The sequence below is a fragment of the Ammospiza caudacuta genome, chromosome 20 (genome assembly GCF_027887145.1).
Source record: "Ammospiza caudacuta isolate bAmmCau1 chromosome 20, bAmmCau1.pri, whole genome shotgun sequence".
NCBI lineage: Eukaryota > Metazoa > Chordata > Aves > Passeriformes > Passerellidae > Ammospiza > Ammospiza caudacuta.
In genome coordinates this window covers 5,678,233-5,706,071 of record NC_080612.1, presented here as the reverse complement: position 1 = coordinate 5,706,071, position 27,839 = coordinate 5,678,233, and the positions used below count along the sequence as shown (strand labels likewise).

At 50.3% G+C, this 27,839-nt stretch overlaps 4 protein-coding genes across 5 annotated transcripts in view; 2 read left to right on the top strand and 2 right to left on the bottom strand.

Moving 5' to 3' along the window:
- The window catches only part of RABEP1 (rabaptin, RAB GTPase binding effector protein 1), a 48,068-nt gene extending 40,672 nt beyond the window's left edge, over positions 1-7,396 (top strand). For both annotated transcript variants that reach the window (XM_058817659.1, XM_058817658.1), the window contains 2 exons: positions 710-826; positions 3,579-7,396. In XM_058817659.1, coding sequence (XP_058673642.1) covers positions 710-826; positions 3,579-3,680 — 219 coding nt within the window. In that variant the 3' untranslated portion in view covers positions 3,681-7,396. The remainder of the gene's footprint in view (positions 1-709; positions 827-3,578) is intronic.
- Positions 7,397-7,616: 220 nt separating this feature from the next.
- NUP88 (nucleoporin 88) lies at positions 7,617-18,371 on the bottom strand. Its single transcript, XM_058817782.1, has 17 exons — positions 18,135-18,371; positions 17,463-17,632; positions 16,720-16,845; positions 16,410-16,496; positions 15,626-15,802; positions 14,484-14,667; positions 13,921-14,071; positions 13,223-13,321; positions 13,011-13,101; positions 12,573-12,674; positions 10,473-10,631; positions 9,930-10,055; positions 9,364-9,429; positions 9,065-9,145; positions 8,632-8,758; positions 8,137-8,255; positions 7,617-7,837 (listed from the first exon to the last, which is right to left on the bottom strand). Exons 1-17 carry the CDS (start codon positions 18,369-18,371, stop codon positions 7,774-7,776), a joined length of 2,166 nt encoding a protein of 721 aa, XP_058673765.1. The 3' UTR covers positions 7,617-7,773.
- A 111-nt stretch (positions 18,372-18,482) lies between these two features.
- On the top strand, positions 18,483-22,395 carry RPAIN (RPA interacting protein). Its single transcript, XM_058817786.1, has 7 exons — positions 18,483-18,566; positions 19,162-19,341; positions 19,864-19,927; positions 20,386-20,500; positions 21,134-21,197; positions 21,302-21,436; positions 22,177-22,395. Exons 1-7 carry the CDS (start codon positions 18,489-18,491, stop codon positions 22,204-22,206), a joined length of 666 nt encoding a protein of 221 aa, XP_058673769.1. The 5' UTR covers positions 18,483-18,488; the 3' UTR covers positions 22,207-22,395.
- Positions 22,396-22,660: 265 nt separating this feature from the next.
- Positions 22,661-27,356, bottom strand: C1QBP (complement C1q binding protein). Its single transcript, XM_058817785.1, has 6 exons — positions 27,110-27,356; positions 26,373-26,523; positions 25,907-25,994; positions 25,272-25,367; positions 24,540-24,662; positions 22,661-23,072 (listed from the first exon to the last, which is right to left on the bottom strand). Exons 1-6 carry the CDS (start codon positions 27,354-27,356, stop codon positions 22,923-22,925), a joined length of 855 nt encoding a protein of 284 aa, XP_058673768.1. The 3' UTR covers positions 22,661-22,922.
- Between the last annotated feature and the right edge of the window lie 483 nt (positions 27,357-27,839).

The window sequence follows — 27,839 nt, the reverse complement described above, 5'->3', positions numbered from 1 at the left end:
GAAAAAAAGAAGCTTTTGAATGTTGGTAAGAAACTGGCAGGACAAAAATGTCCTCTGGATGTGGTTAAATCCTCACCTCTGTTTTCACTGGGATTTGTGAAGTGGTGGCTCTGAATTGCTGCTGACCTGACCATCCCAGGGGAAGGCTCAGGAACATTCCTGCCTGTGCAGTGTCCTGATTACCAAACCTTGGCTTGGATGCTTTGATGCTTTTGAAGAAATGTTTGGGGTTTTTTGTAGTTGGTGTAGGAAGAGGCTCTACTTCAGCACTCAGATGGAATAATTGTGATCTGAGCTCTCATTCTCTGCCCTCTCTTGTTGTGGTTTTGGTTTTTTATGCCCTTTCCCCCAACACTTCTCTGACTAAAGCTCAGGACAGCAAGACAGTTACATTTCCAGCAGCAAATTACTGCCCTTATCGTGAACTTACTGCACTAAAACTCAGAACTCTGCCTTTGTATTTTGAGATCCCTGCTCATGGTGCTGTTAAGGGATTTTGGGCTTTTTCATACCTTAACCAGTCTATTGGCACCTATTAATGGATATTACCCCCTGATTTTGCACTTTGGAAAACTGAGGTGGGGAAAGACTGGTTTGGTTTGTTGCCCTGTGAATGCTGTGCTGCTTTCCTCTGGTATCACACTTTAATCAGTTTATACAAGCTGCTGATTTTTATTCAGTTCCAGCATAAGAATTTTTTCCTCCCCAGGCCAACCTTGAGCAGCTGGTGTTTGAAGAGAAGAACAAAGCCCAGAGGTTGCAGACTGAGTTGGATGTCAGTGAGCAAGTGCAGAGAGACTTTGTAAAGCTTTCCCAGACACTTCAGGTAAGAGAGTCCAATCAATGTGTAAGGGCTAATTTAGTTTCATTATTTCTCCAGAGCTGAGCAAAATAAGAAATAGCAGTTGTAAATTTTCTTATGTTGGTATTTATGATCTATTTTAGAATTTGTTAGTGTAATAAACTGCTCAGGTATTCCCACTATGATATTATTATTAAAATTATTGGAATTCCATCCTGATTACATGGTTCTAGCTAATTTTCAGTTATTGTACTAAAAGAAACTGCAGGGCCAGAGATGATGGCTCTTCCAGACCTGTGTTTTTCCTTGTCCATCTCCTGATGCTTCCAATGTGATATTTTCATAGCAAATCATTCAGATGCAAATATTTGAGGACAAAGTAAGGAGCTGGTACTGCTTGATCTGAATATATGAAGTGATTCTTAGTGTCACAGTTACTGCTTTCTGTTTATACATTCTAAAAGTCTTGTCCTTGCAATTGTTGTTATCCTTGTATTTCCTCCACCAAGTGAACCTGTGGTTAATGTAAGGGGAGGAGTTTAGTCAGGGGTGTCCCTGAGGCTGACCCAGGTTTGCCAGGCTGTTCTGCTGCAGTCTGTGTGCAGAGGAGCTCTCAGTGCCCTGGGGAAGCCAGGCTGGACTGGGCTCACCCTCAGGGTCTGTGTTCCCAGAGTCTGTGCCCCCTTTATGTTCCAGCTTTGCTCACAGAGGAGGTGCTGAATTTCAGCCCCATCTCCTTGCAGTCCTTTGCCAGGCCCTCAGTGACATCCAGCAGAATTCAAACTGCACATTTTGAGTCAGGCATTCAGGTTTATTTGGAAAATTAACACCAGAATGTGGCAGATTTGTTTACTAGGCACAGTTTAGCTGGATGGACAATAGAGATCTGTTCTCTCTGGCTCTGTGTCTGGAGGAGTTGGGAGGACAAAGGAGACTATTGAGTTGTCCTGCTTAGGGAAATTGCTTCTTGTTTGTCCTCATCCTCAGTTTTTGGGTGCAGGCACTGTTTTATGCAGTTCTTAGAGCAAACAGCCACCACTTTGAAGATGTGTAGTGGGCTCTTCCACAGCTTGCAGGTAGTTTAGTAAACCTTGAGCTCAGTTAGAACTGTAGCTCTGTGTTTTGTGTTTTCTTTCTGCCCTAAGCAGAAAGTTTGTAGCTTGTGCCATGTGCACTGTACAGTGTGAGATGACCATCAGAGGAGGATTGTGGTTTCTTGGCAGGGTTATTCCCTTCTCTGGCCTTGTCAGTGAGAGCCTGGGCAGGTACCCCTTGTGTGAGGGGTCCACTGGCCAAATTAGTTATCAGCAATTCAGAGGAAGGTTTAAAAAGCAATTAAATGCTAGTTGGGGATTTATAACTGAAACTCAGATCCTATTGCAAGGATGGTGGAAGTTTGAGTGTGAGAAAGAAATCAGTTGTGCTCTCTGCATTGGTTCCAGCACAGTTCTGCTGGGCCCTTTTTCAGCAGACAGGAAACAGCTTAAAGTGGATTATCAGCAGAGTAAGGAGTGAGCCTGGAAATGGGATGTTTGCTCCAAGAGCATTTTGGCTGTGACCTTGAGAGCCTCTGAGGCACGTGTGGGGCTGCTCCTGGGAAGGTTCACTTTGCACATCTCCAGTTTTCCAGTACAGTGTCAGTGACTGTACATGAGACAAAACACAGAGTGCTGGTGATTGCCTGGAACCCCCAGAAAGTGGGGGATTGTTGTAAAATCACAACTGCTTCATGTCTTCTTCCTATTCTTAGGCCCAAATTAAAATTGTACTGCTTCACACCTTGCATTTCTTCAGCCCCTGGTAATGTTAGATCCCTTGGGGGCTCCATTTTGGCCTGGGTCTGGGCTCTTCCCCCTTTGGGCCTGGGTGTGAGCTGTTCCCCCTTTAGGCTTGGGTGTGAGCTCTTCCTTTAGGCCTGGCTCTGGACTTTTCCCCCTTTAGGCCTGGCTCTGAGCCCCTTTAGGCCTGGCTCTGGGCTTTTCCCCTTGCTCTGAGCTCTTCCCCCTTTGGGTCTGGGTGTGAGCTCTGGGCTCTTCTTCCCTTTAGGCCTGGCTCTGAGCTTTCCCCCCTTTGGGCCTGGCTCTGCTCCCTTCCCCCTTTAGGCCTGGCTCTGAGCTTTTCCCCCTTTGGGCCTGGGTGTGAACTCTTCCTCCCTTTGGGCTTGGCTCTGAGCTCTTCCCCCCTTTTAGGCCTGGGTGTGAGCTCTTCCTTTAGGCCTGGCTCTGAGGTTTTCCCCCTTTGGGCCTGGCTCTGAGCTCTTCCACCTTTGGGTTTAGGTGTGAGCTCTTCCCCCTTTGGGCCTGGATATGAGCTCTGAGCTCTTCTCCATTTAGGCCTGGCTCTGGGCTCTTCCTTTGGGCCTGGCCCTGGGATTTTCCCCTTTTAGGCCTGGCTCTGAGCCCCTTTAGGCCTGCGTGTGAGCTTAGGGCTCTTCCCCCTTTGAACCTGGCTCTGCTTTCTTCTCCACTTTGTGCCTGGCTCTGAGCCCCTTTGTGCCTGGTTCTGAGCCCCTTTAGGCCTGGCTCTGAGCCCCTTTAGGCCTGGCTCTGAGCCCCTTTGTGCCTGGCTCTGAGCCCCTTTAGGCCTGGCTCTGCCCCTTTGTGCCTGGTTCTGAGCCCCTTTAGGCCTGGCTCTGCCCCTTTAGGCCTGGCTCTGCCCCTTTAGGCCTGGCTCTGCCCCTTTAGCCCTGGCTCTGCCCCTTTGTGCCTGGCTCTGCCCCTTCGTGCCTGGCTCTGGCTCTGCCCCTGCTGACTGCATTCCCGTGTTGCTCCTGCAGGTGCAGCTGGAGAGGATCCGGCAGGCAGATTCCCTGGAGAGGATCCGTGCAATCCTGAACGACACAAAACTGACGGACATTAATCAGCTCCCTGAAACATGACAGACACCCTGCTGGGCTCCAAGGCTGTGGCTGAGGTTTTTAACTCATCTTTATAGCAACATTAATTATTATTTAACTCTAACCGAGAGAGCAGAAGACAACAGAGGGGAGCAATGACTTAAGTTTTGTTTCTAGAGGGGAAAAAGGTTTCGTACTGGGCAGGAAGAGAGCACAAGGGTGACTTGTAGTGTAGGAAGGAGAATTTCTAATGGAAACACTAATGAGTGCAGTGTTTCATGTTCCACTGAGTGGGATCAGTCCTTACATTCTGAAAAACTTCCCTCTTTCAGCCGACTTCGTAACCTAATCTAGAGTTTTGGAACATAAACCCCTGTCTTTCCCTCTGTTCTTTCCCCCACTACTGTGATCAAAGTAGCTGCTGGAAACTATTGTCCCTCCAAAACGTTGAAGAGCAAAGTGGTTGAAGTTTTTCTGTTTGAATAGTCAGTAACAGTATTCAGCTAGCAGAGAGAATGAGGTGTAGAGTATGCTGTATGAATATTTTATATTAAAATATGACTTTATTAGCAGGACACTGGATATTGATCTTATTTCATAACTCAGTACTTTTTTTTTAAAAAACCATTGGCTCTGTGAAGAATCTGAATGCTGCTGAAATGTGGATATGAGTGAGCCGTGTATCTCCTGAACAGATAAATGCTAATCCAAAAGAAAAAGAACACTGTACTGAGAATTTAACTCCTTGCCATTTTTCTGTTGAATTCAGATACAGAAAGAAAAGCACAAGAAATGCACTGTTTTGTAATCTCTTTTCACAAATGTAATTTAGAATATGGAGCTACAACCGGTTGTTTCTCATCTCCTAAAGCTGAGCAGTGCCTAGAATCCCTTCTGTGTGGGAAAAAAAAAACAACAAACAAAACAAACCAAAAACCAAGCAAACAAAAAACCCAAACAGAAAAAAGCTGGTAAGAGTCATGTGCATGTCTGAGCATTGGCCTGAGGTGGGGCAGGTGTGCTCTGCTCTGGGGCTGGCACAAGGTGTGAGGGCAGGAGCTCTCTGGGATGGTGTCCAGGGCAGTGCCAGCACCCAGGGAAGCACTGCCAGACCCTCCTGGGCAGGGCACAGAGCTGCAGGAGCTGCAGGATTGTGCTGCTGGAGGGGCAGTGCAGCTCTGTGCTGTCCTGCACTGCTCAGGGGTGGCTCCTGTGCTGTCCCCTGCTTCTGCTCCCAGACTGTTCAATTGCACTCAGTAATGTGGCAGCAGAGGCAGGAAATTCTTGTGATCGCTCACTTGCCAGGTTTGGGTTTCTTGTTCTATAAATGTCCAGAGGTAACATGAGCATTCCTCCTCCTCCTCCTCCTCCTCCTGCTCCTCCTGCACTGCTGGAGTTCCATGCATGCCGCTGGACACATTCCTGAGCTGTTGCAGGTGTCGGTGATCCTGGTGGTACAAACCCAATTCTTGAACTTTGCAACTCAGTTAAAAGGAGGCTGAAGGAGCAGATCCTGCTATCCAAAACTTCTTAGTTTTTCCTCCATTCCTTGATGTTTTTTCTTCATATACTTGGCCGGAGATCTGCTTTTCTTCATCACCTTCAAAAGTGACAGAAACTGCTCCAAACTGCAATGCACATGACTATGTATTTTAAGTGCTTAGATCCTATTTTTAGCAGTGTATATCCTGCTACTGACATCAAGTCAGAACCAGTGGTTTTGAAGAGGAATGCCTTAAAAACAGCCAAAAAAGCATCATACAAGCTCAATTCCTTGCCACTCATTACAAGAATTAAAGCATTTTATTCACCCTAGCAATTAATTCCCTTCATAATCCTGACACCCAAAAGCAATTTTCCCACCTTAGTAATGACTAACAGATGGCAGAGCTGTCATGTCTAAAGGTGACACTTACTGTCACATAAAGGTGATGTTGAAGTGTGGCTTGAGTCTTATTTGGCAGTTACCAGATTAGGGGTTTTTTACTCTTCCTCACTATTTGCTGAGCTGTGGGTGACAGCAGCCAGGTCCTGATGCAGAAATCCAGGACCAGATATTTTCATTCAGTTTCCAATGGCTGGGTAGACTTTAGAGACAAAACTACAGGCCTTTAGTAGGAGCTGCAGAAGAGAAAGGAAAGCTTTTTTCTCTGTTCCCACCCTCCCTTGCCAAACTGTGTAACAGGTTACAGGGTTAGTTACTGTAACTGGGGCCTCACCTGTGCAGGAGGTGTAAGGAAGCCTCTTGTATGGCAAAACTACACCACATCCTGCACCTTCTTCAGCAAGCTGAACTCTTTAGGAACTGCACCTTGAAGTCTTTCACAGTAAAATATTTTTGGTTGTGTTTCTGGATGGTCCCAGTGTGAGAGAGCAGGGGGAGGAGCTGTTCTGGCCTTCCAGCATCCCTTGCTGGTCCTGTGTCTGACCTGTTCTGAGCAGCCCCGGCTGTGCTGGCTCAGAGCCTTGCAGGTGCTGCAGGGCTGGGGGCTTTTCCTTGCTGTGTTTTTGTGGCTCGTGGGCACAGCTTTCCCAGGTGTGGTGGTGTCAGGGTGAGCTCAGGGCTGCAGCCTGGCAGGAAGGAGATGAGTGGGGCAAGTGCTTTGGGCTCCTTGGTAGCCCCAGGGCTGTGGGGCTGCTCGCAAAGGCAGACCTGCAGCCCTGGGGTGGGCACTATGTGCTTTTCCTTGTTGGTGAACCAGGCACTGCAAAAGTCCCTGGAGGAACTTCCTTTGGTGTGGAGAGGAGGGCAGGCAGCTCTTGCATGGTTTTTCCTTTTCACCTCTCTGTTCCATCACACAGCCCAACACCTGTGCTCCTGTCCCAGTACCAGCTGTGACCATTTTAGTGTTGGAACACGAGTCACCCTTTTCACCAACTGCTGTAATGTCAGACTTTTAAACAATTCAGTTGGAAATTGGAACCCTGGCTGTTCACAGAAGGGGTGGGAAATGTGCTCCCTGCAAACTGCTGTCCCTCCTGGGGGAAGGACAGCAAAGCTTCAGCAGCAGCAACTGAGCTTCTGCTGAACTCAGACTCAAAGGGGCCTTTAAAAGCAAAACAAGACAGTGTGTGCCAAATTTGCAGAGCAAATTTAAAAGACTGTAAATGTAGGAAAAGCTCTTGGTGTAGATACTCACTGGATGATGGATTCTGGTGTTGCTGCTCGTGAACACGAGAAAACAAATGCTCTTCCTTCCAGTTCTGGGTGCTGTGGAGCGTGGCTGGGGCAGGGTGGGTTCTCCTGGCTCGGGCAGTGTCACTGCTCAGCTGTGCCAGGGGCTGAGCTGTTGGTGGAGGCTGTAGCAGGGCCCAGGTGGAGTTCTGGAGTTCTGTCTGCATTCCTGTACCTGTATAGTCTTAACCTGTACAAAGTGTTCTTGCAGCATGTCTGGTACCCCCCAGCAGTGCCCCCCTGTTTTAGCAGTGCAGTAACTCCTGTCCCCCCTGAGCTTCACTGTGGCACCTTTTCCAAGGGCAGGGGGGAGGGACAACAATTCCTTATTGTCCACTAGAGTCTGTCTACAGCAGAGACTGAATTGGCCTTGTAATGGCAAGGACTGCAGAGCCATCTTTGCAAAAGGCAAACAGTGTTTGGAAGTCAATCCTGCATTCCAGTGAGCCAAGCCATTGGTGTCCTGTGCAATCGTGGGTGTAGAATTCTGCTGTCTCCAGGATTCCAGTGTAACCATTTGTTAACTGTACTGAAGGTGTGTCCTTTATGGAGAAAGTGTTCCAAATTAAAAAAAGCTGCTGAAGTGTGTGTGTGCACGGCTCTGGTCTTTCTCCTCTGCCTCCTGCCACAGCCTCCCCCAGGGAACCCCTGATGGAGCAAGAGTGGGAGACAATCCCAGGACAACCCCAGGGAGCAGCAACCCCCACTCCTGAGGCAGCTGCAGGAGTTACCCTCTAACACCACAAATATAAAACACCTACAGCATGTCCCTTTCCCATGACAAAAACAGAAACCACAGCATGTGAGGAGTCATATCAAAAGTATTTTATTTCACAATTCTTTACAAAATAATATGTAAAAGGTGTATTGTTCAACATACAAATGGTAAATATACAAGGGAATACCAGGGCCAGGTAAAGCTCATCCAGCCCCTGGCTGCAGGGTCCTCTCCAGGACACGTCAGAAGTTCACGTGGCTCCTGATGTCGTTGATCTGTTTCACCATCTCCCGGATGTGTTCTCCCCTTCAAGAAAAAATAAGGCAAGTCAAAAGGCTGCACAGAGCTAGGGAGGAAGGGAAACACTAGAGCTGGTAGAAACAGGGAATGGGAGCAGTGCCTGTCATCCCAGGCTGGGTTACAGACTGCCCTGGCATCCTGGGCTAAAGCACTTCCATACATCTGCTCAAGGTGCTGCTCTCAGGAGCTGCACGTCCTGTGCTTCAGCCCCTCTGCCCCAGCATGGCTTAAGTGACACCTGAGACACTGGAACTGCAGGTGAGCCAGGGCTCAGGTTCCTCAGGAGGAGCCCAGCTTGCACTTACTCCTCTCTCAGGACAGCCTGGATGCACTTGCTCTGGTAGGCACTGAGGCTGATGCTGGGCTTGCGGGGGCTGCGCCCCTTCTCCATCTGTTTCTGTTGGTATTCCTTCTTCATTTTCACCTGGGAGGAGAGGAGAGAAGGCCCAGTCAGTGCTGGTGCTGCCTGCCACAGTGGAAGCTTGTTAATTACAGACTGCTGTGTTGTACTGCAATTAATTGGGGTTTTTTGGGTCCAAATCTGTCTGCTTTTGCACTTCCCACAAAGAGAAGAAATGTCCCTGCCAGGCTGAGGACTGGGGAGCTCTCTGAGGGCTTACAGTGTGTGCAAAGGTCCTGTCTGTATTACACCAAGGGCCCAAAGCCCCTTTAGTTCATTGCTGCTAATTAAGTCCAGCATCACTTTGTTGGCAGGACTCCTCTGTCAGCACTGAGGGAGGAGCTCAGGAACCTCCCAGTCTGGCCATTCCACCTCCCAGCCTGGCCATTCCTCCTCTCACCTGTCTGATAGCATTGCTCAGGTGCTGCAGCTGGTCATGGATTGTCTGCAGTTCCTTCTTCATATCTTTTTCAGTGTCAGATAGAACAGGAAGCTGAGAGTGGAAACTCCGAAGGACTTTCTTCATCCTTTACAGCAAGAAATGTCTCTGAGTTAACATCCCTGGTTCCCAGCTCTGCTCAAACACCTGGGCCATGCTGCCCAAGTCTCAGGGGCTTCACCTTCCCCTTCCACCTGGTCTCAGGGGCATTTCTGAGCATGGGGCTGGCTCAGGCTGGGCCTGCAGACAGATCACACCAAGCCCCAGCACAGGGAATTGCGGAAGCCCAGTTTGTAACTAACCAGCAGCTTCTGCCCACTCTGTTCTGCCACACCTGCAAACTCTGTTTAACATCAGGGGCTGTGAGGTGGAATAGAGCTCTGTGTGCCCTCACCTGTTCATGATGTCTTCTTGCTTCTCTTTGGCTTCCTCATACTTGTCAGCCAAGCGCTCGGCCATCTCCCGCAAGCTTTTCCTTAAGGGGAGGGAGAAACAATTCCTCACTTCAGATCCACACACGGGACAGGCCAGGGTGTGGGGAAAGGACAAGGAGGCTGAAGGAGGCAGCTGGAGGAGGGAGCAAACCTGCAGGCTGGGAATGCCTTCGCCTGTTCCACACAGGGCCTTGTCCAAGCCACCACGGGTGCATCATTCCTGAGGTTTGACTGGATAAAGGGGTCAGGCTCTACTCACCTCTCCTCTCGACAGTAACTCAGATCCTCCAGTTGTTTCTTTTTCTGTCCCCACAGCAGCTTCACTCTGAAATAAACACATATGGAAAAAAAAAAAAATCAGACCACTTACAATCAGGTGAATCAGGATTTACACCACAGAGAAAATGCTGGGAGTGGGAAGAACTAAAGACACTGAAAGGGGGGCAGTGAGAAAAAACTCCCATTTTGTCCTAACTGTAGTGTAAATAACTGACTATGATTTGAAGCAGCAGAGACTTAAGGCAATTTTCCTTTGTCAGGATTAGTGCTGAGGTCAGATTTCCTGCCACCCACAGGCCCAGGCAAGCAAACACCACGAGAAAAGTATTTTACCTGTGTTGTTTACCCTTTTTTTCTTCCCCTATAAGCCACTACAGAGATCAGCTATTAAACTCACCCCTGCTTTTCCTGATAACTCAGTTTTAAGTTCTGGTATTCATTGTTAGTTTTACATTTAGTACATTTACTCATTCACAGGATCAGACCCACAGTGCTGCTGTGTCACAGAGACATGCCAGCACATTTTTTATGAGAGTTTTGCATTACCTTTGCTGAATCTCCTCTTTTGCCAGGTCCTGTTTCAGTATATATTCCTCTCTGAACACCTGGGTGGCTCTGCTGAGGAGCTGAAGGCATTCTTCAGGGGGAGGAGCAGCATCTTTATCTGCAGATCTTAAGATTGACATTTTTGCCATCTTACTAATATGTTCCTTTGGAAGCCTAGAACACATCCAGTGTTTATGGTAAAGCTCAGGGGGGCGGGGGGAGGGGGTCTGTTGTGAAAGTGAGGGTTAAATTAAGGAAATCCCAAGGTAGCTTAGGATACCCCAAACCCAATGGGCCAAGCAATGAGAACCTCACCAGCTGAAGGCAGCCCCGCTCTGAGCAGGAGCCTGGAGCCAGGGATCCCGTCCCAGCCTGCACCATCACGGGGCTGGGTGCCATCCCCACAGGGACACAGGTACCAGTCAGTGGCAGGAGCTGTGCCCAGCACTGCCATGCCAAGGCCATGTGCTGTTCAGTAGGAGCAGCCCAACACCCAGTGTGTTCCCAAGTGTTGCCCCTGCAGGTGCCCCAGGTTGTGCTCACTTGAGGTGCAGGGGGTTGGCAGAGCTGCGCTGCAGGATGCCCTGGATGTGCTTCTCAAAGGAATGCTCAGCCTCGGCCACGATGCGCAGCGGGGACACGGCCAGCTCCTTGTCCTCCCTGGTGCACAGCAGGGGAGGGGACGCAGGGTGCACAGTGCTCCTGCACACAGCACAAGGGAACAGTCACACACTGAAACAGCCAGAGCTCCCTCACTGACACAGTCACACACTGAAACAGTCAGAGCTCCCTCACTGGCACAGTCACACACTCACACTGAAACAGCCAGAGCTCCCTCACTGACAGTCACACACACTGAAACAGCCAGAGCTCCCTCACTGACACAGTCACACACTCACACTGAAACAGCCAGAGCTCCCTCACTGACACAGTCACACACACTGAAACAGTCAGAGCTCCCTCACTGACACAGTCACACACACTGAAACAGCCAGAGCTCCCTCACTGACACAGTCACACACACTGAAACAGTCAGAGCTCCCTCACTGACACAGTCACACACACTGAAACAGCCAGAGCTCCCTCACTGACACAGTCACACACACTGAAACAGTCAGAGCTCCCTCACTGACACAGTCACACACACTGAAACAGTCAGAGCTCCCTCACTGACACAGTCACACACACTGAAACAGTCAGAGCTCCCTCACTGACACAGTCACACACACTGAAACAGCCAGAGCTCCCTCACTGACACAGTCACACACTGAAACAGCCAGAGCTCCCTCACTGACACAGTCACACACTGAAACAGTCAGAGCTCCCTCACTGACACAGTCACACACACTGAAACAGAGCTCCCTCACTGACACAGTCACACACTCACACTGAAACAGCCAGAGCTCCCTCACTGACACAGTCACACACTGAAACAGTCAGAGCTCCCTCACTGACACAGTCACACACACTGAAACAGCCAGAGCTCCCTCACTGACACAGTCACACACACTGAAACAGCCAGAGCTCCCTCACTGACACAGTCACACACACTGAAACAGCCAGAGCTCCCTTACTGACACAGTCACACACACTGAAACAGCCAGAGCTCCCTCACTGGCACAGTCACACACACTGAAACAGAGCTCCCTCACTGGCACAGTCACACACTCACACTGAAACAGCCAGAGCTCCCTCACTGACACAGTCACACACTCACACTGAAACAGCCAGAGCTCCCTCACTGACACAGTCACACACTCACACTGAAACAGCCAGAGCTCCCTCACTGACACAGTCACACACTCACACTGAAACAGTCAGAGCTCCCTCACTGGAACCCCTCTGCTGTGGAGTCCCTGTGTCACTGCAGCTGTTTCAGGGACGTGGTAAATCCAGCCCTGGCAGGGCAGGCAAAGCTCACATCCCCACACCTGTTTGGTCACAGCTCAAACTAGCAAGGATAATAAATATCCTCTGGCTTAAAGAGAAGGAAGTTCCAGAACAAGGCAGGCAGGCACTGAACAGCAGCGTGGCCTTCTCCACAAAGCACCCTGCCTGGTCACTGCCCACCTGTGTGGAAACCATGAAATAAATGAAAGGTCTCTGGGAGAACCTCATGTTAACACTGGCTCTGCTGTCTGTTCTACCTTAAACAGTGTCCTGCAAAAAAAAAAAAAAGAGCTGAAAATAGTGTCACCCCCTCAAGGTGTTCATTTCACTGTGCAAATGCACATTCACACCATTCTGTATCTTTGCCACCACCTCCAAAGAAAGTAACTGGAAGCACAAACAAAAATCCTACTTCTGTTTTTCCCCTTTCAGGCACACACAACCTCAGCAGCCCATTAAGAATATCAACACTACTGAAAAACCCCAACAATACCATCAAGAACATTTTTTGTCCTAATTCTCACTAAAAGTGACCTGATTAATAATATCCCCTACAAACACCTCATCAGCAGTAGGTAACAGCTCAGTAACTCCCAGTGCTCAGCCAGGGAGTGTTCAGAAAGCAAAACTTCATGGAGTGTCCTAAGAGCTGCAGAAGCCTGGGGTGAAACAACCAAAGAGTAACTGAAAAACAGGAATATCCTTTTTGGGTCCTTCCCATGCAGTCATGGACTTCAACTGAGAACCACATACAAGAGAGGCCTTGTAATGCACTCATAGCTGTTGGTGATGCAAATCATGGTGGGCCCCAGGACATCAGAAACGATCCAAAATCCTCTAATTGGAGAAGGCTGCCTGAAGAGAAGAACAAAAAAATTACCCGGTCAGGAGAGTTCTTAATTCCTGAAATTGTGCATGTTCACTCTTTTGGAAATGCTCCAAGGTCAGGTAAATAGAAGTGAAAATTTCTGCTGCTCTGACAGGTGATCTTCAGACAGAAATACAAGAATTTTAAGCTCCTACCCTAACAATGCAGTAAGAATCCTGATACACAGATTGCTCAGTTGTATTTTTTGAAAACTTCTGAGTTTACTTTAATGGCAAGAATGCAGCAAAAGATGACAAATCATAAATATTTTCCATAGCAAGTCCCCAACTTGAAAGCAATTGAGAAAGAGTTTGGTTTTTTACCTGCATGGCAGTGGTTTTGTACAAAGAATATGTTCAACAAAGCACTTCTGTTCTGCTCCCAGCTCTTGTAAACTGTCTTTGTCCTCCTCATCTACAAGGAGACATGTCAGGATGCATCAGATCCACTTTGCAGGGTGAGGGATTCAGCAGTACCTGCATCCACCAGCCTGTTGCTGGCAGATGTTCATCTGTTCCCCACTTTCCTCACTCACCTGAACCAAGGAATTTGTGCAGTTTGTTGATCCATGTCAAGCCCACACTGTGGACACCAGCTTCGTGTGTGCAGTGGTATCTAGAGGGACATTTGGGATCTGAAATTGAAGCAGAAAATGTAAGAGGTGGCACTGAACTGAGAAAAACTCACCCTTCACACCTGCACTGCTGATCCTGTGTAGCAACTTAGTGTCCAGTCAGATTTAACATCTTAGTGCAAGCACAGAAGCAGATACAGGTGTTAGAGTCTAACACACTGATGATGTTTTGAACCCTTCCTATCACACCACATTGCATCACTCAGACAGGTTTCCAATGGCAGATTATTAAAACTAGCAGACCACATTCTGACCAGCTGCTTGCTCCCAGAGACCCAAACATTTTGTCCTGCCCCAATACCATGGGACAAGCAGGTCCTTCCCTCAGGATCACTCTCTCCACAGCACTCCCTCACACTCACAGGTCAGCACAGATGCAGAAACTCCTGCTTTATAACCCTCAGATGACAGAATTTAGTATTGACCATGTGTAATCTACACTGGTGCCCCTGCCAGGCTTGCTCCTTCCACAGCTGTATTGAGGGCATCAGGCAAATCCTTACTCTAACCCCCTGTTTGTCTGACACTGATGAGAATGTGCAGATAACTGGATCCTAAATGTGTGCCATAAAAAGCCACGAGCTGAACAACAGCCCTACCTCGGTGCAGCTTGATTGGGCAAGAGAAGTCAGACTCCAAAGGATCTTCCTCATCTCCTGTTGCCAGTTTCAGTGCAAGTTCCAGCTCAACACATTCAAACACGTACAGGGAAGGAATAAGATCAGATCTTGGGTCCCAGGACTTCTCTGACTGTAAAGAGCATTGAATTCTTCTGTCAGACATCATTTAAATAGGAATGCCAACATAAACAGTATCAAGAAAGAGGTACAAGTTTTAATTGTCAAGGAAGGCAGTTCAAGTTTACTTAAAAAAAAAACCCTCAAATTCAGGGTTTCTTAGAAAATCCTCCTTAAATTAGATCCTAGTAAATTTGATCAAAAACTGATCTACTGTCAGGGTACACAGGACTGAGATTTAATATAAAAGTGTCAGAGAGCCACAGGAACTGGCTGAAACAGGAGAAAGATTCACCACCTCATTCCAAAAGAATGCAGCTTTGGCACTTGGCACACACTTCGAGGCATCCTGCCACCTTGCAGCAAGAACTTGGATTAAAAAACCAAAAAGACCTCCAGAAAAAAACCAAACCAAGAGAAGGTACCTGCTCATCATCCTCCTCTCCATCCAGCACCACGCAGTGGTAGAGCATGCCCGACTCGGTGGCAATGACCAGGATGTTGGGCACGCAGGGCAGGCACAGCACGGCGCAGGCGTCGTAGCCGTAGTTGTCCTCGGCCGCCGGGTGCATGGGCAGCGGCCCCAGCAGCTTCCCTGGGCTGCCCGTGCTGCAGGGAACGGGTAAGGAACGGGTAAGGAACGGGTCTGGTCTCAGCCCAGGGCTGCAGGGGGCTTCCCACAGCTGTCAGACAATGGCTGGGAGCTCTGAGTCCCACTGCACTGCTGCAGATTGCAAGTCTGACCTGCAGCTCCTTGCTGGAGAGCTCAGAGGGGAAATCAGAGCTCATTTCATTACACTTTATGCTCTGAAAGCAACCAAAGCTACACTGCAAAAATTCATGAGGAAACATTCTCTTGCAAGAACACAAAATACTCAAGGAAGGCTCAAGTTAATGATTACTCAACTGGTTCTCGCACTTCACATGCAGCATTTTGTGCTGTGGCATTTCTTTGGGCAGAACTTTAGATGGACTAAAACCACCTCACTGCCTGCAGACAGATCCCCCCACAGTGCTGTTTCTAACCCAAGTACCACACGCTTTAATATTCAGCTACACAAGATCTAACTTGTAAGTCTTGCACCATCTTCTCAGTTTTCTAAAGTAACTCCTTCTTGTATCATGTTTATATTTTTGATTAATCATCCTGACTTTCCACTGAACATGCCTGTGAACCCCCTATGCTCTTCAATTTCTCTTCCTAGGATGCCCCTGGCTCAATGAGCCTCATCCAAAGCTAAGGATGTCTGTGCCACAAAATACCCTGAACAGCCTTAGACCCACTGATCTTTTACAGCCTGTGTGTTCATATCAGATTGCTGGTGGTAAATTATGCACAGTGCATTCTGAGCAGTGGAAGCTGCACCCATAATGTTTGGATGAGAAAGGATGACAGGCTGGTTTTGGATTCCAGTCTATCAGCACTGCCACAGAGACAGAACAGTCTGCAGTACAAGCAAACTCAGCCCAGCATCCCTCACAGAGTCCCAGCCAAGCCGAGAGGTGACTCTCCCATCCCAGCACTGCACAGCCAAGCACCCCACGAGCCCTGGGGCTCAGAGCCTACCTCTGGAGCAGGCTGACGTAGGTGAGGAAGGTCTCTCCATTCTCATAGAGGATGTACAGGGGGTAGCCCAGCACCTCCTCGCTGCCGCGCTGGCCCAGGGCGTGCTTGGGCACCGGCACCTGCGGCCCGAAGTCGAAGGCCACGGCTGTCTCACCCAGGGATGCTGTGTAGGCTCTCCTGGCACAGGGCACAACCAGCTGGGTCAGCAAGCACTGAGAGCACAGAGTGTAACCTGCTCCTGAGGGCTGTGCTGCCACAAATCCCTGCCCAACCCCATCCCATCCAGCAGTGCCAGCTACACAAGGCTGTAAGGGACACCCCTGATGTGGCACATGGGTCCTGCAGTGCCCTCACAGCTCCAGAGACACAGGAGGGGCTCTAGTACTTCTGTGAGGGACACCACTCTGTGCTGCAAGAGTTCTGTTTCCAACCAGACCAGGAATGAAATAAAAAGATAATCTATTCTCTACATTCCTCATTTAAAACCCCCTTCTTAACCCCAGCTTAAAGTCAACGCGTGGTTTTCAAGCTGCTACTCTGACAAACACTTAACTACACAGCTTGTCACCACTTTGCTTTAGAAGGGTGGGGGAGAGGAAGGGAGGGAGGGAGGGAGGGAGGGAGGAAAAGGGAAAGTGTAGGTACTCTGCCATGAAGAACTGCTAGCACTACAGAATTCATATGAGATTTTCAGGCACATTTATCACTTATTGATTAAAAACATAACTGAGAATACTGAGCTTATTCTGCAAAAGCATTTCAAAATACAAGAAGCCACACCAACCCTGTTTTGATGGTCAGAGTCTCCTCCTCGGTGTCTGAAAGCACAATCACCTTGATGGGTGTGTGAGGCACCTTCAGACTGTAAAACCTGGGGGAAAGAAAGAAAGAGCAGCCATGGTCACTCTGCTGGCAGTGCTGCACATTCCCTGCTGACACAGGAACATCAGCCACTCACTCTGAAATTCCCCCATCCTACTTTTTTATTGCTAACTCTGGTAAAAACGGCAGGATGCAAATACCCAGTGACAAATTAAGGCTGGATGTGACAAAAAAAACCCCACTTTGATTAATCAAACACAAATGGGGCTTACCTGATGGTGTTATCTGATGTCAGGAGCACAATGTGGGGCTCCATGGTGTCACAGGGGTACCAGGCTGCATGCTTTAGGGTCAGGGAGGTCGAGCTGGTGAAGAAGCGCTCCGCAATAGGAATGGTGCTGGAACACAGAGCAGAGACTTGCACTGGGACCAGAAACACACAAGCTACTTCCAAAGGGAGGTAGGGACAAGAAGAGCTAGAGACACAGTGAAAAGGTTTCAGAGTTTTTATCTGTACTACTCTGAAAGTTGGAAAGCAGCTTTAAATTGAAGCCCTCTGTTATTCCCCCCAAAACATCTGCTTTCAGCTGCCATAGCTGAAAGACCCCAGAGGAGCTGCCCCATCTCTGGACATGTCCAAGATCAGGTTGGGCAGGGCTCAGAGCAACCTGGTCTAGTGGAAGATGTCCCTATCCATAACAGGAGTTGAACTTGCTGACCTTTAAGGTTTCTTCCAACCCAAACCATTCCATGATTCTGTGGAAAGCTACAGAATACTAGAGGAGCATCTTGCTCCTCAGCAATTACAACAAGTTTAGAAGGCAATTTATTTGGGTTACTTGACAAGCAGCAAGTATTTGAGCCAAAATAATTTCATTCATGACTGCCCCACAACACCAATACAACCTGTACCTTCCACCAGTGCCTTCTGTATCTGCCTAACCCCAAGAAAGGGAGGTTGTAGAGGAAGAGTGGCAGGACAAGGGTGTTATTATTCACCTGAGGTCTCACCCACCTGCAGTTCACCGTGGATTTCCCACCTTCAAACTCGGAATTCTTGCCCCAGCGTTTGGGCAGCTCAAGCACCATGAGCCCCTTGGTACCGATGAGCGCCACATGGTGCTGGGCAGGGCTCAGCAGCGTCTGGTGCACGTCGAAAAGGGGCGGGTTTATGCACAGAAGAGTCTGAAAACAGAAATGTTACAGGGAAGCACAAGCCCTTCAAAGCACCCACGGAAGTACAGCTCATCTTTATTTTGGATGGTTATTTACACGGCACGGAATCAGGCACAAAGCAGTGGGTTCCTTGAGGAAGGACATCCCAGGGCGCGCTGAGGGATGATATTCCTTCAAGGAACAGACCCTGTTAGCCCCGTGCCCACCATGACCCTCCTCCCCTCAAACCTCACACCTCGCATCCCCTCACATCCTCTCTGTCCCGTTTTTAACATTCTCCACACATCCCCTCACGGTCCGCCCAGTCCCTCACACCCCCTCCCCTCCTCACGGCCCCTCACACCCAGCCCGTCCGTCCACGACCCCCCATCCCCTCACGCCCCAAACGCCCCCACCCCAGCCCCCTCTTCCGCATCCCCTCACAGCCTCCCCATTCCCTCACACCGCCCGCCCCAGCCGCTGCTCCCCTCAATCCCCCCTGGGCCCTCCATCCCCTCAGCCCCTCCCGCACCTGGTAGCGGCCGAGCGCGGCGGGGTCGGTGCCGGTGCCGAGGCGGCGCAGGCCGATGGCGAGCAGGGCGGCGGCGGGCCCGTCCCAGAGCAGCAGGTCGGAGCCCAGCCCGCACAGGAGGTCGCGGAGCCGCGGCGGGCGGGGGGCGGCGGGCGCGCGCTCGCGGAGGCGGCCGAACAGCGCGTGCTGCGGCAGCGCCGCGCGCCACTGCTCCGCCGGGCCGCACTCGGCCGCCATCGCCCCGCGCGCCGCGCCGCCCTGACGTCACCGCCCGCGCGGCCAATGGGCGCCACCGCCCCCGGACTACATTTCCCGGCGTGCCCCGCGGGCCAGGCGCGCTGCGGGCTCGGCGCGATGGCGGCGCCGGTGCAGGGGCACCGAGCGCGGTACAAGAGCCCGGGCGGGCCGCCCTGGAGGGAAACGTACCGCAGGGTGAGCGGGGAGCGGGCTGCGAGGGGGGGGACGTGGGCTTCCTTCTCATTTAGACCTAGTTCGGTCCTCCCGGGGCTGGCCTCAGTGGTCCCGCAGGGGTGGGTGAACCTCACCCCGTCCGAAACTGTCCCTTGACCGCGTCCCGAGTGACGCCCGGCGCTGCCCCCGCTGCGAGCTGTCATCCAGCTTCCCCGCAGCCCCTCCAGGACGTGGTCAGCTCCGGTATCCCCCTGCCCCTCAGGGATTCCCGGTCCCTCAGCCCTATGGGACACATCCCCAGCCCCGGTACCCCCCGTGCCCCTCAGGGATTCCCGTTCTCCCGGCCCTGTGGGACGCACCCCCTCCGCCGTGTCTCACCCCCAGCCCCGGCACCCCCGTGTCCCCTCAGGGATTCCTGGTCCCTCAGCCCTGTGGGACGCACCCCCTCCGCCGTGTCTCACCCCCAGCCCCGGCACCCCCGTGTCCCCTCAGGGATTCCTGGTCCCTCAGCCCTGTGGGACGCACCCCCTCCGCCGTGTCTCACCCCCAGCCCCGGCACCCCCCGTGTCCCCCCGAGCCGGCGCTGACAGCCCCGGGCGCTCTGCTGTTCCCGCAGCGCTGCATGGAGCGGCTGAGGAGCAGCCGGGCCAAGCTGCTGGATCGCTACCGCCAGGCCGCGGATGGGGCGAGCAGGGCGGCCCCGGGAGCGCTGCTGGTGCAGGAGGTGATGGAGCAGGAGTGGCAGGAGCTGCGGGACAGGCTGCCCGGCCTCGGCGGAGAGCAGCCCATGGAGCAGGTCAGTGCTGGGTCCCCAGCCTCAACACTACGTGTGTGATACAGGAGTATCGAATACAGCTCCCTGAAGGTCTGACTTCAGCTTCTCATTGGAGCCGACAAAACTCAAGAGCTTCAGGGTTTCCTGTTCTGCAGTTCAGGCAGGGTGTTGAGCTGTGAAAGTGCCTCCGGGCATGAGTGGGGAAATTCCTTATTTCTTTCACAAACAGCCTGTGGATCACAGCAGAGGATTGGTTTCCTCATCTGTGCTTTTTATAGCTGGTTGTCACTTCCCTCTTCTGAGAATGGAAATGAAACCTCAATGTCTTAAAAAGCGAGTTCTTGGACAGGCTGTACTTGGGTCTTTTCTGGCTGGCTCTGCACTTGTGATTGCAGTACAGGTTGCTTCCCACAGTGCATGGGTGTGCAAATAGAGGGATTTGCAAACAGGAGACAGGAGAATAAGAGTGGATTTATATTGCGCAGTCAGGTGTTGGAAGTGAGAAAGTGGAATGGGAGGATCATTGACTCATTCGCCTTTCAGGTGCTGGAGGACCCTGATGAGCTGGCAGTGCTGGAAGAGATCCAACAAGAACTGATCTTGCAAGGTAAGATCTTTACACATCTTCTGACTCCTGTTTGATCTGTAACTTCCTGGTAGTGCAGAAGACCTGAGGCTGCACTCCTTGGTTCTTGCAAACCACGTGATACAGGGCAAGAGCCTCCTTAAAAATCTTGCTGAGGTACTGAGACCTCTTCTCACATTTTAAGAGTTTAAGTGTCATTTTAAAGTCTGTGAGGGAGGCCAGAGAAACAGGACTGAGATCTTTTAGCTCTAGGAACCTTTATAAATCAATTCAGGATGTTTCTAAAGTGCTGATCAGAAAGACCCGTATGAGACGAACTGAGCCACAGAAAAAAACAGATTAGCAGAAATGATTTCACCAAGCATAGAAATCTGAGTAAAAGTTCTTAGAAACTCGTATCCAGCCCAGCCTGCATCAGCCCAGCAGCTCTGGCTGTGCTGCCCAGCAGGCCCTGAGGGTGCTGTGCTGTGCTGTTGCAGAGCAGTTGGTGATCGAGGAGTACGAGCGGAGCCTGCGCTTCGATGAGGAATGTCTCAACGCCATGCTGGACGGCCTGGATGCTTCTGACAGGGTCATCTGCCCTGTATGTAGGAAGTAAGAAAGCCTTTGGCCCTGGAATCAGAATCCTCACTCTCCTGCAGCAGTCTGGGCTTAGAAATGTGCAGAGAGAGGCTGGTGTTCATTTCAACAACATAGAAATGCCTGAGCAATGATCTGAATCTTACTGGGGGGATGTTGGGTTGGTTTTGGGGGGTTTTTCACTCCACTGACAGGGTCATCTGCCCTGTAGGTAGGAAGTAAGAAAGCCCTTGGCATGAGAATGAGATTCCCCACTCTCCTGCAGCAGTCTGGGCTTAGAAATGTGCAGGGAGAGGCTGCTGTTCATTTCAACTAAATAAAAATGCCCGAGCAATGATCTAAATCTAATGAGGGGGCTGTTGAGTTGGTTTTGGGTTTTTTGCTCCACTGACAGGGTCATCTGCCCTGTATGTAGTAAGTAAGAAAGCCCTTGGCATTGGAATCAGATTCCCTGCTCTCCTACAGCAGTCTGGGCTTAGAAATGTGCAGAGAGAGGCTGCTGCTCATTTCAACAACACAGAAATGCCTGAGCAATGAGCTGAATCCAGTGGGGGGGGGGGGGGAATCTTGGGTCGGTTTTAGGGGTTTTTCTTGCTAAGATCTTTCCTTGTTCTGGGTGTCATGATGCTCATAGTTTGCTCTTCCCAGGAATAACCTGACTGTGAAGGCTCACTTGGTTTGTTGCCAGTGTGGATTGTACATCAGCACACAGGTGAGCTGCACTGTGACACGTTGTGTGTGGCATCCCTGCTGCTGCAGAGGCAGCTTTAAACAACAGACAGGAACTCCAGCTGACTTTTAATGAATTACTCTCAGGATATGACAGAGGGAAAGCTTCGGTCCCTGCTGGAAAGCACCTTGACAGAGCACAGTCAGAGGTGCCTGCACAGCCCCGAGTTCACAGTCACCAGTGGCATGGAGGAGGAAGCCAGTCTGCTGATGAGCTGCCCTGTGAGTGCAAATGTCAGGGTCCTGGAAAGGATCCCTGCTTGGATCCATGGCTCAATTACATAGGCAGAAACCACAGGTCTGTTGATCTCTGGGTTTGTGTGGCTGTTTTTTCACAAAATTACTTGGAAATGGCTTTACCTTTGACCACCAGCAACCATAAAAGAGACATTCCAAAGTACACACCTTTAACTGCTGGATTAGGGAATCTTTCAAGGACCTGTCAAATCTAGTGCCCTAATTTTAGCCAACAACTTCTAAGTCTTGTGTGCACCATCTGATCAGATAAGGAGTTCATGAAGAAAAGTTTTAAAAATTACTTGTTTAAACCTCCTGAAAAACTTCATCCAGGTGTCTCAGAGAACACACAGCAGCCCTTTGGCTCCAGCTAGAGCTGCTGCTTGCTTTGCTATGTAAAACCAGTGAGGACAGTGGTAGGGGCAGAGCATTTCAAGTAGAGCCATGGAATTGTTTAAGTTGGAAAAGACCATTAAGATCAAATCCAGCCATTCCCCCAGCACTGCCAAGGCCACAACTGACCAATGTCCCCAAGTGCCACATCTAGGTGTCTTTTAAATCTCTCCAGGGATGGTGACTCCTCCACTTCCCAGGGCAGCCTCTGCCAGTGCTCAACAACTCTTTTGTGATTTTTTTTTTTCCCCCCCCAATCAATAGTTTTTCCTGTTCATATAGTTTTGAACTTTATACATTAATACAGTTCTCTGTTCAACTTTTTTGTAAAGGTCTGTGACTCCTGGATGATTCTCCTCTAAGGTGATTGAGCTGCTGCTTTACTTCTGGAAGACTTCAATACTAAACTTCACCCAGAGCTGCTAGGACTCTTTTGTACATATTTCTAACTGCTGTGTCAAAAAGACACTCCAAAAGGCACAGTATTGCCTTGACCTGCACTTTTAACCACACAGGACATGTTTTGAAATAAATATATTTAGTTTATTTTTGCTTTGGGGTTGTCTTTAATACTACATCAGTGATCTCACAGCTCGTGTTAGACTTCAGCTTTGAGTTTCAATGAACCTTAAATAAATTAACTAACTTAAATAAACTTAAAACTTAAACAGCAATTGGAGGCACTGGTTAAAGTAGAAGTGCTCAACCATCACTACCACAACTACTGTGAGCAGCTCTGGCACAGAGAAACTCTGCCATCACTCTCATGGCAGCTCTGGTACAGCAAGAAGAAGAGAAACCACCCTTTTTCAGTGATATGTTGAACAGTTTTTATTCTTCACATTCACTCTTAATTGTACAAAAAGCCCCGTGCAGGGCGAGGCAACTCCGGCCTGTAGCACTGGAGAACTTGATTGGGGCTGCACCATCACTACAACTCCACAACTCCAAGTGAGAATCCTCCTTCTCCACCTTCCTTACTTACTCTCTGAATCCACTGTGAAGATTTATTTGGGTATTGCTGGATGAAGCAGCACTGTGAAATATCCACGCTTGAGGCTGAGTTCCCTAGCCTGACCTACTGACATTTGACAAAGCTTTTAAGGTCTTCAAGGAATTTGATGTACTCCTGGTGCTCCAGGGCAGTGCTGAGCTCTATTAACTCATCAGCAAAGGTGTTGTCCACTCCTCTGTCAGCCAGGAAATCCATCAGGTGATCATAGAGAGCCTGGAGCAGGAACAGAAACCTTTAGTGGAATGCACCTGGGCAGGGGTGCATTAAAATGTCCCCTGACAACTGGCACTTCCTCCCAGGAAAATCAGGCCCAGCTCCCACTGATGCCTTCATTTTTAGCATTTATATTTCCCAGATTCTGTTCTGCATTAGTGTTTAACTCTGTATTTCATTAAAAGTGTCAGCAAGTTCTCCTCACAGCTCAGTCAGACAAAACAATCCTTTTCCAGCCCCATAACCAAGGACACCCCTGCAGCTTTAGGCCCAAAAAGTGCAAACAGGGAATTGAGGAGTGCAAACTGGGAGGATGGGACTGCATAACCTAGAGTGGAATTGGACAATTAACCCCAATATGGAAATGGAAAGTTTATAAAACTTATAAAAGTGTGAAAACCCATGACTCATCAACCATCCTTGGTGTAGCCCTGGCTGGGCTCTTGTACTGCCCCAGGTGAATCCTTTAAGGCCTTTTAATAAATCCTATTTTATTCCTTTAACACTGTCTAGCCTCTGTTCTAGGCAGCCTCTCAAGGCACCACCCCAGGAGGGCAGGCCTGACCTTGGCTGAACATTTGGACAGAAAGGGCCATGGAACACGTAATAAAAACCCAAACTCAACCCTACAAATGAGCTGCACCCTGGAGATGATCCCCAGACTGTGGAGTCATCAGGGGAAGTGACAAGGATGACACAGGCCAAGCTCTGCCTGTCCCTCCACCCAGGGGTGAGCTAACACTTTGGAAAGGGATCTGATGTGCAGGTTTGTCTGAAAGGCTTAAATGTTACATTCATGAACTTGGCTTTTTCCTTTTCATTCACATTTTAAATTAATTTAATGTCTTAGGGGAAAAATAGAATAATCAGTGTGGGATGGTCTACAGCACACTAAGCAATTTTTACATGAAGGCTTCTCAAGGGGATACACTCTAGCACTTCTACTTTCTGTTTTAAACATGACAGCCTCAAACTAAAAATTGTAGCTTTTAAAATCCTGGCATTGAGAACATAAGAACACCCAGATTCTAGTGCATATTTTTAGTGTTACAAGTCTAACAACACACCTGGAAAAGCAGGACACAATGTATTTTTTCAGATACCACACACAGATGCTTTTACCTACACATGGTGCCTGATAAGCCACATTGTTAAACACAGATCAAAAGATGTTTAACAAGTGTCAAAGCATTTCCAGAATGTGACTCCCTGCTGGGAAATCCACCTATAAAATCTGGAAAGGAAGAAGTTCCCCCTGTCTGTCCTGATTCCTGGTAATGCCACCAGCAGTGCACAACCCTGGGATCATGAGACACCCTCAGTCTGCAGCAGAAGCACCAGCTCAGGGGCAGAGCAGGGCCAGCCCCTGTCTCAGACACCCTGTCAGGTTTAATTCCCAGCCCAGGAGCAGAGGGACAGCCAGGTGAGGTGAGCTGAGAGCTCTCTGTGGCCTTTAGCAGCACCTACCCAGTCCAGGGAATCCGTGTTGAGGGTGTAGTTGGTGTCCTTCCAGTCAGCCTCTCCAGTGGGCTGGAAGCTGACCTCCCGAATTGTGAAAATGTCACTTTCTTCCTCTCCTTCATGTCCAATCTGAGGCAGGAAAACAAATACAAGGCATGCAATTAGCTGCAATTAGTGGGCACACTCAACAGCTCATCCTCAGGCTGGGAATACCTCAGGAAAAGCCTTAAGGCCAGAGAAGCTGTGCCTCTCCTCTCTGAGGACAAGCACAGACATGCACAGAACTCAAGAAATCCTCTAAGCTTGTGCTGCCATGTAAATCAGCAACCTGAATTTTACAGATACAAAAAAACAACTTCTGTGTGGTTCTAAACATGTCTTCCCATGTCTGTCTCATCTTTGTCAGCCAAGACTGGCTGTTAAACATCTCCTAACATTTACAAAATAAACCACAAATACCAGTGTGAGTGAAAGCTCTCAATTTTATTTTCTCCCCTCCTTTTCTAATCCCCACTTCTCTACTGTAATTAAATAAAGAGCTCAATAAGCAGCTGATCAGAAACACCAGGGCAGGGCCATAAACATTTCCTCCCCACTATTCTTGCCAACATAAAGCCTTTTTTTTTTTTCTGATTAAGAAAAATAAAGAAATAAGAGGAGACTGGATATTGTGCTGATTCAGAAAAGCAAGAGATTGCAAAGAGCAGTTAAATCCAAGAGGGGCACAGTGATACTCACCTCATCTTCAGGGAAATGGCAGTCTAGCACAAGGGTCTGTTTTGTATCATCTTTTATTACTTCCACTACAAAGTTTGGAGTTGATGTAAGTTCAGGCTAAATAAGAGAACAGTTGCATCAGCACTGGAATCTGAACAGGAGCCAAAGCAACCACAGCAGAGCCCAGCCAGCACTGGGTATTCCTGACACCTTCCACTATCCCAGGATGATCCAAGCCCCATCCAGCCTAACCCTGGACACCTCCAGAGCCTTCCCACCCTCACAGGGAACAATCCCTCCCAATATCCAATTCAGCCCCACTCCCTGCCAGTTAAAAGCCATCCCCCCCTCAACCTGTCACTCCATTCCTCTGTACAAAGCTTCCCTCTCCCATTCTCCTGTAGACCTTTGGGAAGGTGCTAGAAAGTCTTAGAATTCCTCTAATTTCTCCTTATTTCTCCTCTAATTTACCCTTATCTCTGCCTTTCTGCAGCAGAGAGGAAGGGACAGGCAGCCCTGGGAAATCTGCATTTTGTGACTTAATGCTCGCAAATATCAAGTAAGGGGGAGAAAAAGCCAAAGCCTCAACACTTGAGGACAAAGCTCAATTTTTCATCTGTGTCCCCAGCATCAAATGCACATCAAGGCTAAGTCACCTCCTGCTCATCAGGTTTCTGCTGCTCCTGCGTGTCGTCTTCAGCCGAGGGTGGGATGCTGTTATTGATGTTGAATGTAACCGTTATCCTGCACAAGAAACAGAAACAATTCTTTTGAACACATCCCCAAAATGCCCATCAGAACGGGCCTTTTAAGCCCTGTTCAGGATTCACAGTGTGTGAACAAAAGCAGGGACTGCAGTTAAAAGACACACCTGGGAGAAGCTGCTCCCTCCAAGTGCTCTCACCTTTTAAAGTTTTACCGAACTGTTATTTTTCAAACAGGAAGACCACGTGAAACTTTGTAACACAAAACACAGTAACAAAAAGGCGTGAAAAAAGTGTCTTTGGCCCAAAGCGGTCACACAAAGGCGCAGTTTGGGCTGGGAGCACATGGAGCAGCCCGGTCACTGTGACCCACCCACCCACCCTCGGGGGCTGGGGACCCTTCCCACACCCCACTCACTTTTCCCCCGCGATCTTCCGCACCAGCTTGGCCTCCGTGCCGTGCACCTCGAGCTCCCACCCCCCGGAGACCTTGGGCAGGGATTTGTGCTTCTGGATCTTCTTCTCCTCCTGGATCTCATCCGTCAGGAACTGCGCAAAGGCTTTGTCTCCTGGGGGAAAGAAAAGGGGGTTAGGGAAAGGGAGGGATGAAGGAAAGGATGGGGGGGTGAGTTCAGGGAAAGGGGTGTTGGACAACGGGGTTAGGGAATGCATAGTTAGGGAAAGGGGGGATGTGGGGAAAGGGAGGGTAAAGAAAGAGGGGAGTAAGAAAAGGGAGGGTTAAGGAAAAGGGGAGTGGGGTTAAGGGAAGGGCGGGCAGGAAAAGGAGGTTTGGGGAAATGGGGGTTTGAACAAAAAAAAAAGGGGTTAGGGAAAGGGGGATTGGGGAAAAGGGAGTTGTGAAAAAGGAGGTTGAGGAAGGGGGAGTAGGGGAAAAAGAGGTAGCGAAGGGGGTGTAGAGGAAAAGGGGCATAGAGGAAAAGGGGGCTTAGGCGATGACCGAATTTAGGGAAAACACAGAATTTAGGGAAATAGGTGGTTTAGGATAAAGGGGGCTTAAGGAAAGAGGGGGATTAGGGAAAGAGAGATCAGTAGGGAAAGCCCTCCCGCCCCACGTGCTGCCCAGCACGGAGCGGGTGCAGCGCACGTGTCCTCCCCGCGCCCTCCCAAGGGCGGCCCCGCTCCGTGCCCGCTCACCCTCGGTGTGCAGCCCGCCGCAGCCGCAGGACACGCGGCCGGCCGAGCCCCGCCGCGGCCGCAGCAGCGCCGTCCGCCCCGCGCCGCCGCCCAGCTGCCACAGCGAGCGCGCCAGGGCCGGCGCGGCGGCGGCGGGCGGCGGCAGCAGGGCGCGGCGGGCCGCGGAGCTGAGCGGGCGGCGCGGCGCGGACAGCGGCGGGCGCAGCGCGGCGGCGGCGGCGGCGCGCAGGGAGCGGGCGAGCAGCATCGTGCGGGACCGAGCGGCGGCGAGGACGGCCCGCCCCGGAACCGCGCTCCGCTTCCGGCCCCGGCGCGCCCCGCGCGGGCCCCGCGACCGCGGGTTCGAGTCCCGCCTCCGGTAAGATCCCCGGTTCGAGTCCCGGTTCGGCCGATAAGCGAGTTCGAGTCACGGCCCAGGTGAGACGCCGGTTCGGGCCCCGGCCCCCATGAGGCCACGGGTTCGAGTCCCGGCCCCGGCAGCACGGAATGTGCTAATAGGGTGCCTGGTTGCTGGGATTTCTGACGATGGAATGGGCAGGGATGGCACGGACACAGCACCCGTGCAGGTCCTTCCTCGGGTGAACTCACAGACAGAGCTTTAGGAATGTGGGGGACGTGCACAGGTTTTATCCCAGACATCATCCCGCTCATAATTAGGACTGGCACTGTTCAGGTCAGAGCATGAGAGTCCCCTCAGGGAAAAAAAAAAAAAAAAGGTTGGGGTTTTTTT

What these genes read in the sequence shown, in the direction of transcription:
- RPAIN (XM_058817786.1), top strand. Translation starts at nt 18,489, where the DNA reads ATGGCGGCGCCGGTGCAGGGGCACCGAGCGCGGTACAAGAGCCCGGGC. An exon ending in ACAAGAACTGATCTTGCAAG is followed by an intron (nt 19,928 to 20,385) that starts GTAAGATCTTTA and finishes GTGCTGTTGCAG; the next exon opens with AGCAGTTGGTGATCGAGGAG. An exon ending in GATTGTACATCAGCACACAG is followed by an intron (nt 21,198 to 21,301) that starts GTGAGCTGCACT and finishes AATTACTCTCAG; the next exon opens with GATATGACAGAGGGAAAGCT.
- NUP88 (XM_058817782.1), bottom strand. Translation starts at nt 18,371, where the DNA reads ATGGCGGCCGAGTGCGGCCCGGCGGAGCAGTGGCGCGCGGCGCTGCCG. An exon ending in AAATCCACGGTGAACTGCAG is followed by an intron (nt 16,846 to 17,462) that starts GTGGGTGAGACC and finishes TCTGTGTTCCAG; the next exon opens with CACCATTCCTATTGCGGAGC. An exon ending in AGTTACTGTCGAGAGGAGAG is followed by an intron (nt 9,146 to 9,363) that starts GTGAGTAGAGCC and finishes CCTCCCCTTAAG; the next exon opens with GAAAAGCTTGCGGGAGATGG.
- C1QBP (XM_058817785.1), bottom strand. Translation starts at nt 27,356, where the DNA reads ATGCTGCTCGCCCGCTCCCTGCGCGCCGCCGCCGCCGCCGCGCTGCGC. An exon ending in CGGAAGATCGCGGGGGAAAA is followed by an intron (nt 25,995 to 26,372) that starts GTGAGTGGGGTG and finishes TTTCTTGTGCAG; the next exon opens with GATAACGGTTACATTCAACA. An exon ending in GCCATTTCCCTGAAGATGAG is followed by an intron (nt 24,663 to 25,271) that starts GTGAGTATCACT and finishes TTCCTGCCTCAG; the next exon opens with ATTGGACATGAAGGAGAGGA.